The sequence below is a fragment of the Aythya fuligula genome, chromosome 5 (genome assembly GCF_009819795.1).
Source record: "Aythya fuligula isolate bAytFul2 chromosome 5, bAytFul2.pri, whole genome shotgun sequence".
In the NCBI taxonomy this organism is placed as follows: Eukaryota; Metazoa; Chordata; class Aves; order Anseriformes; family Anatidae; genus Aythya; species Aythya fuligula.
This window is the reverse complement of record NC_045563.1, coordinates 22,698,676-22,717,273: the sequence shown is the minus strand read 5'-3', so window position 1 is coordinate 22,717,273 and position 18,598 is coordinate 22,698,676. Positions and strand designations below refer to the sequence as shown.

General features: G+C 37.1%; 1 protein-coding gene across 1 annotated transcript in view; it reads left to right on the top strand.

The window, feature by feature from the left end:
• The first annotated feature begins 2,829 nt into the window (after nt 1–2,829).
• LOC116489535 (mucin-5AC-like) overlaps nt 2,830–18,598 on the top strand; it is a 71,536-nt gene continuing 55,767 nt past the window's right edge. Inside the window, exons 1-18 of the mRNA XM_032187962.1 lie at nt 2,830–2,848; nt 4,080–4,151; nt 4,538–4,799; nt 5,836–5,950; nt 6,434–6,524; nt 6,920–7,032; nt 7,366–7,582; nt 7,910–8,035; nt 9,122–9,239; nt 10,098–10,236; nt 11,753–11,863; nt 12,389–12,458; nt 13,305–13,442; nt 13,535–13,699; nt 14,412–14,506; nt 16,420–16,546; nt 17,137–17,392; nt 17,980–18,029. Of these exons, the coding sequence (XP_032043853.1) occupies nt 2,830–2,848; nt 4,080–4,151; nt 4,538–4,799; nt 5,836–5,950; nt 6,434–6,524; nt 6,920–7,032; nt 7,366–7,582; nt 7,910–8,035; nt 9,122–9,239; nt 10,098–10,236; nt 11,753–11,863; nt 12,389–12,458; nt 13,305–13,442; nt 13,535–13,699; nt 14,412–14,506; nt 16,420–16,546; nt 17,137–17,392; nt 17,980–18,029 (2,284 nt within the window). The remainder of the gene's footprint in view (nt 2,849–4,079; nt 4,152–4,537; nt 4,800–5,835; nt 5,951–6,433; nt 6,525–6,919; nt 7,033–7,365; nt 7,583–7,909; nt 8,036–9,121; nt 9,240–10,097; nt 10,237–11,752; nt 11,864–12,388; nt 12,459–13,304; nt 13,443–13,534; nt 13,700–14,411; nt 14,507–16,419; nt 16,547–17,136; nt 17,393–17,979; nt 18,030–18,598) is intronic.

The window sequence follows — 18,598 nt, the reverse complement described above, 5'->3', positions numbered from 1 at the left end:
TGTTTTGTTTTTTGTTTTTGAGAAGTTGCTACCTTTAACTATAAGGAGGAAACTAAAAACATGTGAAGCCATTCATTCCAAGGTCCCACTCACAAGTTACTCAAAAGTCCCTTAAATTATATTTATCACATAATATTAACAATTTTGGAGGACTAATTCTGAGCAAAAATTCTTCCTGCTCACCTCTTGACATTTCATCTTAAGGACTTGTAGAAAGAAGACTCCTCCTAGAGTGCAAATACCTTAGGAAAGTCAGAGCATCCTCTATTTACCTGTACACCTGCAAAGGAAAAGTAAAACATCTGAAGCCCCACCTTTTAAGAACCTTGTGAAACAATCTGGGAACTGAGCCAAAACTTGCTCTCTCGCTATATAAAACTCAGGAGCAGACAGGTATTTTCTCAGAGGCAGGTTGTTCGGTAGTTTCTACCGGACTTCCAGAAGATGGGCACAGGTAGTGGGACGCGAATACCACTATGGATATCAATAACAGCACTTGCCTTCATACAGATCAAAGGTAGGAGGATTTATTTGCTTGGCATTTTTACAGTTTCAAAGAATTTATTGCCTGCGTCAGAGTTTGAAACCTTTTTTCTTGGCTTTGTGGAGCTACTGAACCTTTTACCTTTATGCAAGATTTTATTTTCTGTTACAAATACTTTCTTTCCTAAGAAGAGGAAAATAATTATCTTCAAACTTCATAACCTACTTGGTGTTCTTAATGTATTTTCTCCATTTGAAATCAGGAATAATTCTTATTTCTACCACTGTGCCTCAAGATTGGCATTTAGTTTTTGATGTCCACATTTGAAAGTACAGCATGTGTAAAAGCACAAGCCAAAAGGGGCAAAAATACATTTAAGAATGAACAAACCAGTGGAGCCAGCATTATTAAAGATTTTTTTTGTTTAGTTTTATCAGCTCATGATACACTAAGTATTTTGCCTGACAAACGTTGGACATCAGATTTTAAAAGTTAATTTGTCCTCGCACGTGAGATTCTACAAAAGATTAGAGCACAGGCATGTTTATTGAGGGAGTGAAAATAAATGGATCTGCTTTAAGCATTATAAAAGGACACTTAATTCTCACAGATGGGTAGAAAGTTTTTTTTACTCATATTCCTCCTGTTAATTTCCCTTAAGGTTTAAGGTGACAAAAACATTAGTTTTTAGTGTGCTTTAGTGTTTGTTTTGTTGTTGTTGTTGTTGTTGTTGTTTGTTTGGTTTTTTTTTAGTGTGTTTTGATCTCAGATGCGGATCCAATTGAGTTATTTTTTACTACTTCCAGCTAATTCTACACTAACTTATGGTCAAACCTAGTGCTAAGAGCAGTTAGCACTGCTCTTAGTGCTAACTGTATCAGAAGGCTAGCTGTAGCATTATCATACCATGCAATGAAATGGTAATGGAATGGTAATCTGGGATGAATGTGGCACCAGGCATAGTGTTGAAGCCATACCATGCATGAAAAAAGAAGCAAAAAACTCTCTGAGAATAGATAGAAGAGGAGGGGAACTCAGAATGGTTCACATCTCCAGAAGGGGCACAATGCGTCCTTCCAACGCCAGCTGCAGATGTCCAGCTGGTGCAAGAAGAAAGGGATTTATGGAGCTCCCTGCAGCTCTAATTTCAGCACTAGCTCCTCTAGCGGTGCTACCCATGGACTGCCCTGTTGTGGGGTGCAGCAGACAGTCAGCCTGCCATCTGGGTTTTCTCCAGCTGGCATGGCCTCCCCTGCAACCTGCCCTGTATCTGATAAACTCTCAACAAGCCGTGCATTAAAAGTCCTCCTTGGCCCTGCAGATTTTGTGTGTATTCCTATTATGAAGCTGAAGTGGAACGGAAAAAAATGATTTCACCACTGGAAACACAAGTTCTGCTTTGGGGCAAAATCAGGAGTGTATCTATTGGAAAGGCCTATTTCTTTCTGTGTGACTTTTGGGTTTATTTTTCTTCTGCTGTTTATTATAAATAGTGCATGAAACCATAAAATATAGACTAACTTTGGCTTTGCATAAGAGACGACAAAGATCACTCTTATAATTAAAAAAAGGGGTTCTTCTGTCTGAAAAGTATATAAGAGCATCCAGGGGCTATTATGACAAAAACAGAATAAGGATCTGCTGAAATTCTCACTGACACACTTTTAATGGCTTCCTTTCAATAATTTATTAGCCTACTGAAAAAACAAATAGCTCAAGGAATGGTATGTGGCCATCATGGTTGCATGTAGTACAAGTTCTGATGTAAGTCTGACCTTCATGAACATAGCTTTGCCAATTTTTGATATACTGACTTTGCAAGTTTAAACAAATATAATGGAAAAAATGATGAAGGAACTCATACAAATTAAACATTTACATTTTACTCTTCTACTTCCCTTTATACAGTTCAAGTCCAGGGCGAAGAACAGCAATCACAATCAAACTATGATTCTCTATCCTTCCTGCAGAGAAAAAACAGTAAGTAATTTTATTCTGAGATATTTCTAATATTTTGCCCTAAATTAAACTGATAAAGAATATTCCTAGAACATCCATTCCTTTTACAAATATATATTTTTATACATATATATATAGAGAGAGACAGAGAGAGAGAGAGAGAAAACCTGTGTACGATACATCCAAGTCCCAGTCAGAAATTCCTCTGAGATCTGTCCCAGTAGATCTGGTCTACTGATGTGATACAGTTATCTAATCTTTAACTTTATGAAAGGTACATACCATCTATCTAAAAGTGTATTTTCAGAAGGGCGTGTGTATACATACATATCATCAAGATACCTTATAGTAGGTAATAAAAAATACATTTTTTATTCTTTGTAAATATGACCACGTCACTCACAAGTGAGAATAACAGAACTGTAACTACCTTAAACATTAGAATGATTAAGCACTAAATAATCATGTATAAAAAACAGTTTTATGACACATACTGTAACACACTAACAGTACACAGCAAAATAAGGGTGGAAGGATAAAACGCCTACTGGCATATTACTGATGAAAGGCTGAAATAATTAATCATTTAGCCTGCAATGCAAACTGCAATTTGTGAAGTCACTAGCTGGCAATTAAAACAGTGGTACACCCAAACTGGAAGTATACCTCTAATTATTTAATAAGTGTGCATTTAATTATTGGAATAGATTGTAAAGTAAGGTAGTATGTATGTTTACAATTCAAATTCTTACATCAAGACTTAACCAAATTGTCTTCCTAAAACACGTATTTGTCTTAGTGATATGTTTTGATCTAAATGGAGAAGTCAATGGTTAATAATCCACAGTCTACAGTTTGGAAGTTATTGAATGATATTTTGATACTTTCAATTTTGATTCTTTCAAAGGAGAAAACTGTAGCAAGTCCTCAAACTCTCATGTAAAGAAAATGCATAACAGGTTTTCTAAGTATTCTCTCTGCTTCATAGCTGGATCTCAAGAGAAAACATTGGATTTGGACATAGAAAATGTAGGGCTGTAACCTACAAATAGAAGTCTTTCCATGAAGAGTACATGACTAAAGTTTTGCAAACTTTAAATGGCATTTTCTAAAAAAAATCTGCTTGCAGTTGGTTGTGCAAAGTTGCATGACTCAGCACAGAGAAAGATACAAGCTTCAGGGAAAAAAAAAATAAAAAAGGAAAAAAAAAAAAAAAAAAGCTGTGGTTTCTTATCCTCTAAGATTCTTCTGTAACTTTCTAAGTGTACTGAGAGGCAGAGGTTCAGACAAAGACATTAGCATTTTCCCCACTTCTATTACAACACAGCAGTCAAAGGATTAGATTGCTGCTCTTGAGTTCAGATCAGCAGGGCCTGCATCAGGTGGGAGTCTTGAACAAATAATGGAAAAAAGAACTACAGCCAAAGAGGTCTTTGGGATTTGGCTCTTAGTGGAAAGACACATGGAAAGACAGAACACAAAGTGCTGTTTAAAATACATCTATAAATCCTTGTGGAAATTCTCCCTAGGGAGTAACTAGTACTAGGAAATATTAATCACTAAAGAAACTAAGCAACCTCTAGCCATATTTTAGGACTTCTTATGAGATTAAACTTGATCATTTTTCTCCTCATAGGTCTTTCACTGGGTACTAAATCCCATGGATTGACAATCATTCCACCTCTTCAAAACACACTGAAAGTAAAGGGTAAGTTCAACAAATGTCATGCCTCAGATACTTATTTGTTGATCAAACAGGCAGAAAGAATATGGAATGAACTGAACAGATTGGTAAATTGTGTAAGATCCTTTAGCCTCATAGAATAAAAAATAAACAAGAAAAGTAGTCAGTTCATCAAATAATGATAATCTATATGTGGCTTGATGCTCAGCTTGTGTATTGTTAATATGATGAGGCTGAAAAAAAAAAGCACATATGTAATACTTGGATAAATCATGCACACTATTTCCAGTAAAGAAAGGGAAATGATAATGTGCTCAAAATATTGGTGAGATACCTTATCTAGGCAACCTAAGAGGAGGGTATCCATGGCAAATTGTAGAAAATTCTTATGGCTCATTTTGAATCCACAGCTGGCAACCCCTCTCACAATGGCCGTGTGTGCAGCACATGGGGTAACTTCCACTTCAAGAACTTTGACGGGGACATCTTTTATTTCCCTGGGGTCTGCAATTACATCTTTGCATCCAACTGCAAATCTTCCTATGAGGATTTCAACATCCAGATTAGGCGTACAATGGTGGAAAATGCTACCATGATCACCCACGTCATCATGAAGCTGGAAGGAGCAGTGGTTGAACTGACCCGCACATCCGTCCTGGTCAATGGCCAACAGTATGTTCATATCTTCTGCTATGAACTGAAATTGCCATGACTGCCCTTGCTCTCAGAAGGCTCTTTGAGCAAGCATCCCTTTCTTTCATCTCATCTCATATTGCTCCCACGCAGCTGTAGGACTCATGTCCTTCCTGAGGCACCAGCAAAAATAAGAGGGTCTGACAGTGAGCTGTCATTTCTACAGATTATTCTTGTGTTCATTTTATTCAGATGATCTGTAACCCAGATGCTGTCCCCCTCTATTATAAATATATATATATAAATATATATACAATCAAATGTATAAGTTGGATTTAGTCAAAGTGTTAGGCTTTTACACCCTTTAAGTTTCTACTTTCCATTAACTTTACCAGAACAGGAGCCCTGTGATGAATTTCTGACTGTTCTTGTCCTTGCTCTGAAGACTGTGCAGTTAAGCACACTGCAACTGCAGCTTGCACCTGGGCTCATTTTAAACAAGCTAGTCTGGGAACTTCCTATCTATGTAGTAATGATAGCATTGATTTTGGCAAAGGGTGTGAAACTTGTCCAAAAGTTTGGGTAAATATTTGGACAGCTATGCCACAATGATATATGTATTACAGCAGCTATATATGGCAAGCTAGTAGAAAGACTATCTGGAGTACATCTTTGTGAATGGCACTCATGCCACAGAAAGCACAAAGAGTATCTCTTTATTATCAAGAGCTTTAAGGAATAAATAGTAATATCATGAAGCATAATGCCTGCAAAACAGAACTTCCCAAAACGTTTTTGAACAATATAACTGAAGACATGCCAACATTTCACCTACAAAAACACAACTAACAGAAATAGCCAAAAGGAACAACAGGGAAAGCAAGGCTGATCCATTTGTACACAAAGAAGCAATCAAAAAGCTAAAATGTTATAAATGTGCATTGTTTGCATTTAGTTATTGCACTGACTAATTTTGTCATCTTTGCATGTTGAAGCTTCTCAAAGAGAGCAAGAATGGGTATCAATGTGGATATTCTGTCCCTACCCCCACTGAATTATAGTGATCTTTCCCCAGGGTTCAGATGCCCTACAACCATATGGGAGTCTTGGTAGAGAGAAGCAACAGCTATCTGAAAGTTTCTGCCAAGTTAGGACTGACCTTCCTTTGGAATGAAGAGGATGCCCTCCTGGTAAGAAAACATCCAAACCATGGCAGTTAGGTAGTATTTTGAAAGTAGTCCATTGACATCTTTGTAATCTTAATCAGTCAGGCAGACATTAGTTACTTAGGCTTCTGTACTAATTTTTAGTGTACTGGGCTATATTCCAGTCTTCTCCTAGTTTTCCTTTATTATTTTTTTCCCAATGAGTTCTGTTCAGAGTCAATATACCCCCATATTATAATGTCCCCACATCACAATGGACTAATCCCAGATTCCAGACCTGGCAATGCTCACAATGCTCACAAATGTTCACAGTCCCAGTGCTAGACTAAGACTAAGCTTTTCTTGGTGGTTGTTGACCTTCCCAATGATGCCTACCACATCTCACAGCCTGCACAGCACACATATGTCAAATTTTGTGTACATAAGGAATATTGGTGTAGGCTGTGTTTCTAACCAGCAGGGTTGATGTTGCTGTGAACCTAAACTTGCTTTCCTCATTTCTTTTAGGTGGAACTAGATAAGAAATATGCCAATCAAACTTGTGGACTGTGTGGGGACTTCAATGGAATTCCAACCAATAATGAGTTTATTTCACAGAGTAAGTAATAAAAAGCATTATTAAGTATTGGCACTTTGTTTTTCTTTGTTTTAGCCTTATACAGTCACAGAGGTTGTGGGTTGTATTAACTGCAAAACCAGGGATACTTTTTTCAGTATATATTTTTATGATGTCAGTTGTAATACTTAAGTAACAGAGTCAGGGCTTTCCGTTGCATTAGGCTGTTTCCATCACTGTTACATCTTTTAAAACCTGCCACATGTTAACTTTCTTCTTTTTTCAATAGTTAGTCTCCTGTCCTTGATATACCTGTTTCATCTCCTTTTGCCTTTGCGTATCTGCTTTTAATGGGTAGTGTCACAAAAGAAAATACCTCCATGTAGAAGCCAGTAAATCAGTAAATATTATTCTAATACTTTAACATTTTTGTACAGATACAAAACTGACTGCCGTTCAGTTTGGGAACAGGCAGAAGATAGATGGACCCACAGAGCAGTGCGATGACCCTATTCCTCCTGCTGTTCTGAAGAACTGCTCAAGTGAATTTGTAAGAATCTCTCTTTCAGAATTCATTTTTCCAATTCAGCATATATTATCCCTTTCTCTCTTCGGAGAATATCTGCCAGGATAGGAAAAACTACAGCATGAATATAACCCAGCCATGGGTCTGGAAGGAAAATGTTTCCAAAATGGGTTTTTCAATTCTTTGCTAAAGTGAAGGCTAAAAAATTATATGAGTTCACATCTGATTATGGTTACTACTGGACAGGTTTTTGGACCAGAAGGACCTTTGGCTTGTTTTGTTACATGCCTTAAATGAAATAATCATTTTCACATTTTCTTAACACAGTTGCTTTATTTTCACTGTTTTCCCTTCCAGGCTTCTATCTGTGAGACAGTATTAACTAGTAAAGCATTCACAAGCTGTAATGTACTCGTGGATGTTCAGGACTACATTGAAACTTGCATACAAGACTTATGCCACTGTGATACCTCTATGGCTGACTTCTGCATGTGCAACACCTTTGCTGAATACTCACGGCAGTGTGCTCATGCTGGTGGACAGCCTCTGAACTGGAGAACCTCAGAATTGTGCCGTAAGTATCTCTGGAAGAGACTTTCAGTTATGTTCCCTATTTATATCTAGTAAACTTCAAATATGTGATTTTTTTTTTTTCCTGAAGAAGACAGCCATTTAAAAGTGGATGTAATTTTCATGAAATCAGCTTTATTCTGAGCATATTCAAGAATGTTGGGATATTGCATTACTGAAGGTTTTCAGTATATTTCAGAAGATCTAAAATCTTGCACCTTCCACTTGGTTGCTCTCCATTGTATCTTGATGGAAAACATCCTAGATAGTAAATACTGTTTTATCAACATTTCAAAGGAAAAGCCAGCATTATAACTCTTTCTACTTTCAGCCAAATCATGTCCCTTCAACATGCAACATCAGGAATGTGGCTCCCCCTGCTCTGATACCTGCAGCAACCCTGAAAGATCTGCACTTTGCGAAGATCATTGTACAGATGGTTGCGTCTGTCCTCCAGGTAAGTTACTTTATACTCTTTTCTCATAGTCGCAACCATCGAAACTTTCCTACTCTATCATTCTTGCCATATCTTGTTATTATCATAGCATCATAGTAATAACTATGCTTCTTCCTTGACACACATGCACTATTTATATCCAGGTTAATAAAAACACCCTTTTGAACATGTGCCTGACACATGTATGTAATGACTGAACTGGGTATAAGATCATAGAATCATAGAATCATAGAATCATAGAATATCCTGAGTTGGAAGGGACCCTTAAGGATCATCAAGTCCAACTCTTGACACCGCACAGGTTTATTGATAACATGAAGATTCCTGTTCTCAGCATCCATACTCAGTTAATAGAAAGTGTGTAACATTTAATTGCATTCTGCCCTGGGGTTAGCAAAGCTGTGTCTGGTTCCCCACATTACCACACCCTTCCATGTCCAGTGCTGTGTATCTAAACAACAAGGAGCGGAGAGATGACCAGGCAGTTTATAAAATCTGGTGTTTCACAGACTTACATCTGAGAACTGAGTATCAGTACAAGATGAATGATACAAATACGTTTTCTTTGTGCACACTTATTTCTGTGGCTGAGAATTGTTGCTGTTGTGACAGTAAGGTATGATCTTACCGCATTGCAAATCTTCTGCCCATCTTCCATGTTGTCTCACAGAATTCACCATCACTTGTTTATATAACATCATTGACTCCTCTTAGATAATCCTCTGCCTTGGGCATATATACATGTACTATGAAAATATGTCCCCAGGCAGTCTTACAAAAAGTTCATCTATTCCACTTTGCTATCTAGTATTTTTAATCCTAATTGCAATCTAATGAAGCTCATAACAAAAAGGTATTTCCCTAGAAGTCCCTTATGATCACCCGAAGATTTTAGATAGGCTTTAATGGACTATAGTTCCTTCAATCCCTACATAGCTGGCATCCTTCCTTAAAATAAGGAAGTGGCTTTCAATTTTCCGTGTAACACAGGAGAAATGAAAAATGCTTTAAAGCATCTGACAGATATGTGTACAAAAGTAGGTTCTGCAGCGCACAGAATGAGTAACAGACAATTTCTTTCCCTAGGAATGGTATTTGATGACATTAATGGTGCTGGCTGTATTCCCCGTAAGGAATGTCACTGCACCTATGAAGGTGAAACTTATGCTCCTGGTACCTCCTTCTCATCTAAATGCAGATCATGGTAAAATATTCCTTTTCTTCTATTTCTTTTTTAGGTGCATTACCTGGACATTTTGGAGACAGGGAAAAATGATTAATTGCTGCTTAAAAATATACAAAGAAGTACTTATGAACTGAACTTCTTTGATTATATTTTTTGGAAGATTTTTATATCCATGTTTTCTCCTCACAAATAGAAACAAAAATTTAAGTTTAGATATAAGTGTTCCAGTTTCAGGAAGAATGACCTAAAGAAGACAATCAAATTCACATATTGGAGACTGAAAAGCCATACAGAAATGTGAATTACTGTGTTACATCCTTTGCTGCCCTACAGTGTAACACTGGGGCACTTGTGTAAATACTGGAGTCAAGGGCTATGATATTCAGGAACATGCTGCATCGTGCATACTAGGAGATCATGTTTGAGAGGCATGTTTGGCAGATATTATGTGTATTTTTTCAATTTCATTATTATTACTGAAGTCTTATTACATATGTATATGCAAATGCACCTATCTATATGTCGATGAATGCAAAAACCACAAACGTATTACTTTTCAAGAAATACATTACACATTTGAAGGTAAAATCATTCTCATGGAGATGAGGGGCAATCTTTCATATGCATCAGAATGGATGCCAGATTCAAAAGGACTGAATTTTGGCCAGAGACTGGAAATCAAAAGCATTATATAAAAAATATCATCAATATAAATGTGCCTTTTTGATACTTTTTCTGAGATTTCAAAGAAATGTGGCTTCTTTGTAAGCACTCTTTTCCTTCAAGGGGAAAATTAAGGCATCAGCTCCCCTTATTGTCACTTATTTCATTTATACTTGCACTATCCAAGGTTACAGAATGCCTTCTTAATTTCAGTACCTGTGCTGAAGGTGAATGGGCTTGCGTTACCCAGTCATGTCCTGGAACTTGCAGTATTGAAGGAGGTTCCCACATCTCAACATTTGATGAAAAATATTATTCCTTCTTTGGAGACTGTAGCTATGTCCTAACCAAGGTAAAAAATCAGTCACATTCTTTGCTAAAGCAATATGCTAAAGGAAAATGCTTTTATTAAATATGCTTGATTTAAACTACTAGTAATCATGTCAATTTCCTGAAATTTAAAGGAACAACATGGAGCCTTAAATAGATTCCAGTAGGCTTTCTGTTAGTTTTATATTAAATAAATATATTATAGTATACTCGTGTACTTTGATCAATGCTTAAGAATTGCACTGAGTTCCATGTTCAGGTTCCATGAAACAATGCTTCCCATTAATTCTTAAATGTAATATTCCCTGTCTGGTGCTCTGTAACTATTTCCTTCTGAAAAATGCTCAGGAGATATTTCATTAAGATGATCAACCTTCCAAACAGTCTTTCCCAGTAAAAATATAAGACTTTTGAATTTAAAAGCAAAAGTTAAGAAATCGTACATGTATCCTAAAGCATCAAAAACTGATTAAAATAAATAAATAAATTTACTGGACTTCTAAGATTAGTAGGGACTGAATTCTAAGTAGGTATGTCTAAAGTATATTTTCTGTTGATTTGTATTGGGTGAGCAATGTTAAAAAAAATATCTCATAAAGGCTTCATATTAAATAAAACCTGTTCTCAAAGAGTTCAGGCTAAATGTTACTAGGAAAGAGAATCATAAAAACTCAGAAATGAACTAGAATAAGGTAATTTAGATATAAACTAGATTAAATGTATGATGATTTTCAATGAGAATCACAAGCTGGATCAGGAATGGTTGCATACCTTTGGAGGTACAGAAAAACCTTAAACCTGGACTGAAAAGGTTTAAAAGCCCACAATTTTAACATTAAATTTCTACACAGCTGTAATTCTGCATTTCTGCTGTCCTCAATTTAGTCTTGTTAATGTCAAGAAAATGATAAGACAAATTCAGATCCATAGCCTTCTTTCTGTTTCCCTGTAATGTTTTGTTCATTAGGCACACTTTGAATATAGCTCACAGAAAAAAATCAGAACCAAGAGAAATCAGTCTGTAAAAAATCAGAACCAAGAGAAGAAATGCAGTTTGCCTTTATTTGGTAGCTCAATGAATGGTGATCTTGGCTCAATTTTCTCCTGTGAGAGGATATTTAAATGCATGTTTCCTACTTGTTAAAAGAATGTCCAAATGGCCAGCCTTTTTGATAATCTATTCAGTGCAGAAAAGATCAGAAGCAATTTTTTTCCTTTCCCAGGTAAACACCATAACCAATGAGGACGAAAGGCATACTTGCTTCTTCTCTAGCAGATTAAACTAGTACTACCTAAACATTCTGAAGTTTTAATGTTCAGTTTAACATGTCTAACTTGCCACTGAATGTCAGCAGTAATTGATAGCTTACATTGTGTGACATACAAGAACATCAGATTACTTTGCTGACTACATATGGATATGCAAGAAATGAGAAGAAAAGGAATAATCAACATTTTAAAAGACTCACTTTAATAAGAACGCCATTTGAGTGTGATCCTTTCTAGTACAGTAGACTTATTTTGTTTTCTTCTTCTAGCTCTGTGACAGCAATGATTTCACTGTCCTGGGAGACATCCACAAATGTGGCCTGACTGACACTGAGACATGCCTCAAGGGTGTAGCCATCAGCCTAAGTGGAGGACAAACTGTAAGTAGCAAATGCAAATACCTAGCATTCTGGAGGGATGTTTACAAAACTTAATAGGCAAGTAGTATGCAAATGACACATAACAGCACAGACAGGAAATCTACACTGTTTTTTGTTTTATCTCATTTGAACATTAATCAAAGAAAAAAAAAATAATAAAGTATGTATATCGGAAGTCAAGATCCTGATAGTTTTCTGTCATTTAGTTGTCTTTGGGGTTTTGTTTGGTTCTTATTTGTTATTTGTTCTTGTTATTACTTGTTTCTTTCTTTCTTTTTCTTCTTCTTTTTTTTTCTTTTTTTTTTTTTTTTGGAGGGGGGGTGGTGGGGAAGGCAGTTAATGGACCTCTATAATAAAGATCAATGAAATAGTAAGGGAATCAGAAAATCAACAGACCCTGAGTCTTTCTACCACACACACCATTTTCCTTCCTCTATCTTTAATGATACTAGATATACGATATTTGGAACGTGTTTTTACCTTTCCTAAGCATGCTTGATAATCATTCCCTCTTTTTGTGGACAGAACATTGTGATCCAACCTTCCGGCAGCGTATTTGTGAATATGATCTACACACAGCTGCCCTTCTCTGCAGGTAAGTGCCTTTGGAAGACTCCTCTGATGTTTGTCTTTGAATTTAAAATATTTTATTTCTTCATCTGCTACCAAATTCTGCCTTTGGTTATACTACAGCAAACCCAAGGTACTCAGAGTATAGCCTCTTATTTTTAAATAAAAAGAGTTTGCCTAATCAACTCTGCTCTAATTTTAGCAAACTTATGGTCTGATTTTAGTAAGATCTGATCAAATGGAGATGCAGTTCAGACAAATAGTTTCATTGGACACTTCCAGATCCAAATATTGCCATAAGAGAGGAAATAAAAATTCTGATTTACAACAGGAATTCAATTTCCCAAGTTGTTTAGTTCTCCTGTGTCCCTTGTGTCTCTTTGTATGATGTACATTAATCACTGGAGATTTTCTCTGCCACTAATCCTCAAATAACTGCTGCACCTAAACAGAAAGCATAAATGACAGAATAGTTTGAGGTTAGAGGCTACCACTAAATCATCCTAAACAATTTTCATTAAGCAAAGGTGGCCTTTTAAATAGTCACAGAAGTGTACGTTTTTCCCCTTATTTCAAAACAGTTGATGGAAGGTGGAGTTTTTTACAATTTTTTTTGAAGGTAAAGACAGCCCACTTCAGTGCTGCATTTGAAATCTTAATTGATACATACATACATATATAATATATAATATATATAATATATTATCTGTAATTATATATATATATCTAATATATCTAATATTATATATTATATATATTGTTCTTCAACAACTAGGATCACACACAGCTGTACAATCCTCCTATATAATGAACAGTAGTTTCAACTGTTCATCTTAGATAAAATTGTAACTCTTATGTCCATTGTCCCCAGCAAATGTCACCATCTTCAGACCATCATCGTTCTTCATTATTTTACAAACAACTTTTGGTCTTCAGCTACAGATCCAGCTTACGCCTATCATGCAACTTTTTATAAACTTAGACCCATCACATAAAGGGCAGACCTGTGGTAAGTGATTTTATCCTAACAACTGCCTTCATCTGTACACTTGATTCTGTAGGTTCAATCTGCTTCCATCTGACCCACCTGTTTCCTTCTAGGTCTCTGTGGAAATTTCAACGACGTCCAGACTGATGACTTCAAAACCACCAGTGGTGTAATAGAGGGTACTTCAGCTGCCTTTGGCAATACTTGGAAAACTCGGGCTGATTGTCCTGATGCCAAAATCACATTTGAGAACCCCTGTACCCTCAGCATAGAAAATGGTAAGCTCAGCATATAGCAAACTCTTCCGTTCTCTTTTAAGATAAGAAGAAGAAATAAGCTAATCAACCACAAAACATTTAGCCAAAATAACAGCAGACTCTTTGCAAATGCACACTATTTTCCTCAACAGACATAAGAAATCTTCAATTAATAAATAATAACTAATAAAATATTTTGGATCTTCAAAAATATTCCTTCGGCTAAAGAAAGCAAATGTTTTTGCAAGTTTGCTTAAGGGGAACCAGAACCATTTAGCATATAAGGAATACACTCCTTGAAAGCTCTGATTGTCACATAGGAAAAAAGCTGAGTTTAGCCCCACTGAAGGCTGGATGACTTCAATGTGGTCCTTCCACTGTCAAAATATGAACCAGTCTTACAGTTCATAACTTCATAGCTGTCAGGCTGTCAAGAATTTCAAGCAATGAAATACTCAAGATTTGAGCATCCACAATGCATCTAAGGATGTATTAGTTTATTCCATGACAACTACCATGAATTGAGAGCATTCAGTTTATGAAGAATTCTTATTTCTGTGTAGACGACGTGAAATGTTGTTCAATTTCCAGGAGAAAAAAAAAAAAAAAAAAAAAAAAAGCTGAATTCTATTAAGTTAAGCCTCTGCGATTTCCCCGCAAGAAGTATTGTTACACAAAAACAGGAATTTAGACAATGAAGTGCAATACAAATTTGTATATTTTAAATTCACAGACAAGTACGCTCAGCACTGGTGTGGACTGCTCTCTGATACCACGGGACCTTTTGCTGAATGTCACTCAACAGTGAATCCAGAAGTTTACCAGAAGGTACTTGGTTTTAACTTTTTCGTGTTTGAAAGAATAAGACTTGGACTTCTGATTCTAACACCTGAAAGAACAACTTGCCAATCAGGTGGAGATGCATTCATTACAATTCTTTTGAAGCCCGAAGCCCATTACACATCATAACACTCCTTTTTTAAAGGTATCTTTCTTTCCATTCAAAGGAGGATAAACTTACAGGCATTTTCCTGATGCTAAATGCCTAATCTAGGAGCTTGGACTGTCTGGATTCCTTATGATATCAAAGGACAGAAGCCTCCTTTCCTGAGATATAAGGAAAGCTTTAGTCAGGAGCTTAACTAGTACTTTGCATAGTTGCTCTCAGGAGGCATCTACGTTTGCATATATCCAAGGGCAAAGTAATAAATGCATGCACAAAGCAGCAAAGAGATTGTGGGGAAAAATACGTTCCAGGAATTCAAGATGATGAAGCTCTGGAACTTCTTGGGCAGCTTGAATATCTGTAAGAGTATGTTTAACAAATCCTTTGGAATGGCCACTTTATACTGGCCTTACTTGGCACAGTAACAGATTAAGTGACTTCTTGTTTTCTTTGTTCCTCGGATGCAAAGAGCCCAAGCTTCAAATAAAAGTACTAAAAGTCAGGTGCAAATAACCTCTACTTGTCCCACTAAGTAACCATGGCACTGTGGCTAGAAACTGGAAGTAGCTGGGAAAGCTACCACCACTTGCAAAAGTAAAGAACAACCGAAAGGAAAAATAAGTTTAAACTCTGGTCCTCTGATTACTATCTCTCCTTGAAAAGACTATTTTCTGAAAGGACTCAAGGAAATCTTCAAATGAAAAATGAGCATATGCTTACTTACATATATGGGGCCGGTCCTCTTTAATATCTTCATCGATGATCTGGACGAGGGCATCGAGTGCACCCTCAGTAAGTTCGCAGATGACACCAAGTTAGGTGCGTGTGTCGATCTGCTTGAGGGTAGGAAAGCTCTGCAGGAGGATCTGGATAGGCTGCACCGATGGGCTGAGGTCAACTGCATGAAGTTCAACAAGGCCAAGTGCCGGGTCCTGCACCTGGGGCGCAATAACCCCAAGCAGAGCTACAGGCTGGGAGACGAGTGGTTGGAGAGCTGCCTGGCAGAGAAGGACCTGGGAGTGATGGTGGATAGTCAGCTGAATATGAGCCAGCAGTGTGCTCAGGTGGCCAAGAAGGCCAACAGCATCCTGGCTTGTATCAGAAACAGTGTGGCCAGCAGGGCTAGGGAGGTGATTGTCCCCCTGTACTCAACTCTAGTGAGGCCGCACCTCGAGTACTGTGTTCAGTTTTGGGCCCCTCGCTACAAGAAGGACATCGAGGTGCTTGAGCGGGTGCAGAGAAGGGCGACGAAGCTGGTGAGGGGCCTGGAGAACAAGTCCTACGAGGAGCAGCTGAGGGAGCTGGGCTTGTTCAGCCTGGAGAAGAGGAGGCTCAGGGGTGACCTTATCGCTCTCTACAGGTACCTTAAAGGAGGCTGTAGAGAGGTGGGGGTTGGCCTGTTCTCCCACGTGCCTGGTGACAGGATGAGGGGGAATGGGCTTAAGTTGAGCCAGGGGAGTTTTAGGTTAGATGTTAGGAAGAACTTCTTTACTGAAAGGGTTGTTAGGCATTGGAACAGGCTGCCCAGGGAAGTGGTGGAGTCACCATCCCTGGAAGTCTTCAAAAGACTTTTGAAGTTTGGATGTGGAGCTTAGGGATATGGTTTAGTGGGGACTGTTAGCGTTAGGTCAGAGGTTGGACTCGATGATCTTGAGGTCTCTTCCAACCTAGAAATTCTGTGATTCTGTGATCTTCACTTGCTTTCAGCTCTAATGAACATGACACTCTAAAATATATAAAGAGCCATGGCTCCGAAATGACAATCTGATGATCATATGTCATCCTCTGTCCCTAGAACTGCATGTTTGACACATGTAACTGTGAGAACACTGAGGACTGCATGTGTGCTGCCCTCTCCAGCTATGTTAGAGCCTGTGCTGTGAAAGGAGTTCTCCTCGATGGATGGAGGAACAAAGTCTGCAGTAAGTTTTACATCCCCTTGCCTCTTGAAAATGATCATCCAGAAGGCTTCACAAATGAGCTTTCAGGATATATGGAATTCCCAGAGTAAATTGTGTTAAACTGTTTTTTAAGTATAGCATTCACTTTCAAGAATTTGGGGAGGAGAGGAATGCCATAAAAGCGAAGCAGTAAGCAGGGTGAAATATAAAAAATAGGCTTTGTTATATTACTTGCTCAGAATCAGAAGAAGCAACATGGAATTCAATACTCTTGTAATAGCAATAAAATAACTAGAGTGTTTCTCAATTTACATTGACATAAAATATAAAAATAGCAATGAAGAAGAAACACACGATGCATTAATATAACTGAGCTTTTTTCCTTTTTACACCTGGACAAAATATTTGTATTTTTGATACATTCATAGACGATACATTTATATATTTTGCTTTAACAGTTAAAAATAATTGCAGTATTCACATATCAGAAAAGTATGTCTATATACAGTGCCACTTTTATCATATGTACTTTACCTCAAATACTGCATTTATGCCTACATTGATCCTTAAATTAACTACAAACATAACTCACCTTATTTTACTCTCTCAAGCGAAATACACCAACACATGTCCGAAATCCTTGAAGTACACTTACAATGTTGATTCCTGTCAACACACTTGTCGCTCTCTGAGTGAGCCTGATGTCACATGCAACATCAAGTTTGTCCCAGTTGATGGCTGCACCTGCATAAATGGAACCTACATGGATGAAAGTGGCAAATGTGTGCCTGCTTCTAGCTGTCCTTGTTACTACAAAGGAATGCCTCTGTCTCCTGGGGAAGTCATTCATGACAATGGCGTTGTCTGGTAAGTTTTGTGAACAAAAGAATGAGACCGGATATGGGCAATCATGAAACCATATTTAGTTCATGCAATCAATTCAAACCAAATGCATTTCTCTGCCCAATAAATTCAACACATAAAACTAGAAATTCTTAAAAATTGTAAGGGCTATATATGTTTGGAAATTTGTACTTAGAAAGCAGTCGAACAAACCATATACTGTGGTAAGTTAGCCTTGGCTAACAGCCAAACTCTCACCCAGATACTCACTCTATGCCAAACAATTTCTCATCCATGACCATAAAGGACTTGTTTCACAGTGAAAGATGCTACAAACTTGATAATCCTATTAGGATTAACATTATGAATCTGGAATATTCTGAAGGACAACTTTTAATCAAGCAAGTGCACAGAGCAGACCTGTCCTTATATAGAACATAATCGTATCTTGGTCTGCTTTAATATAAAATAATTTTAATAGTACAAACTATTCTGACGAAGAGTATGTCTTCTCTATTTTATCAGAGTTTTTTTCATTATTTCAAATTCATTAGGAAACAAGTTGAACCTTAACAAGAGAAGCAAACATAACTCCATTCTCTCTTTTATAGCACTTGCACCTATGGAAAGCTGAGCTGCATTGGAGAAAAACCACAAACAGGTAACATACCACTTAAGATTTTATTTAATTCTCCTTTTCCACCTTCACCCTTTCCAGTTATCTCTTTTTGTCATAATGATGCAAATTTTACAAGTCTGAAATCAAACAGGAAAATGAACAGATGATTTCTGTAATGACATTCCCTAACTGTAAAGAAGCACTTTTCATTTTCAAATGGCAGAAAGAAGTTATAATCTCCTGAATTACCAAGGGGAAAAGAACATTTGGTCACCTCACTGAACGCGAGGAGAAAAACAACCATATTTTATATTTTTTACATAAAATAAAAGGACTAAAAGCCAGTCACCTCAAACATGTAGAATAAAACAGTATCTTTGTTCTCTTGTGTGGCTTTCTTTTTTGGGGAGGGGTTGTTTTTTGTTGAAAGAAGTGTTTCATAAAGCTAACAGGAGTTTCTATGAGCAGTCCAAGCAAAAGCTTAAAAAAAAAAAAAAAAAAAAAAAAGATGAGAAGATGAGTGTGACTTCAAAACAAAATTTTTCTTGTCAAATGCATTCTATTAAGGTTCATATATTTCACAAAGGACTTTTTTTTCAGTTTTTAAAGAA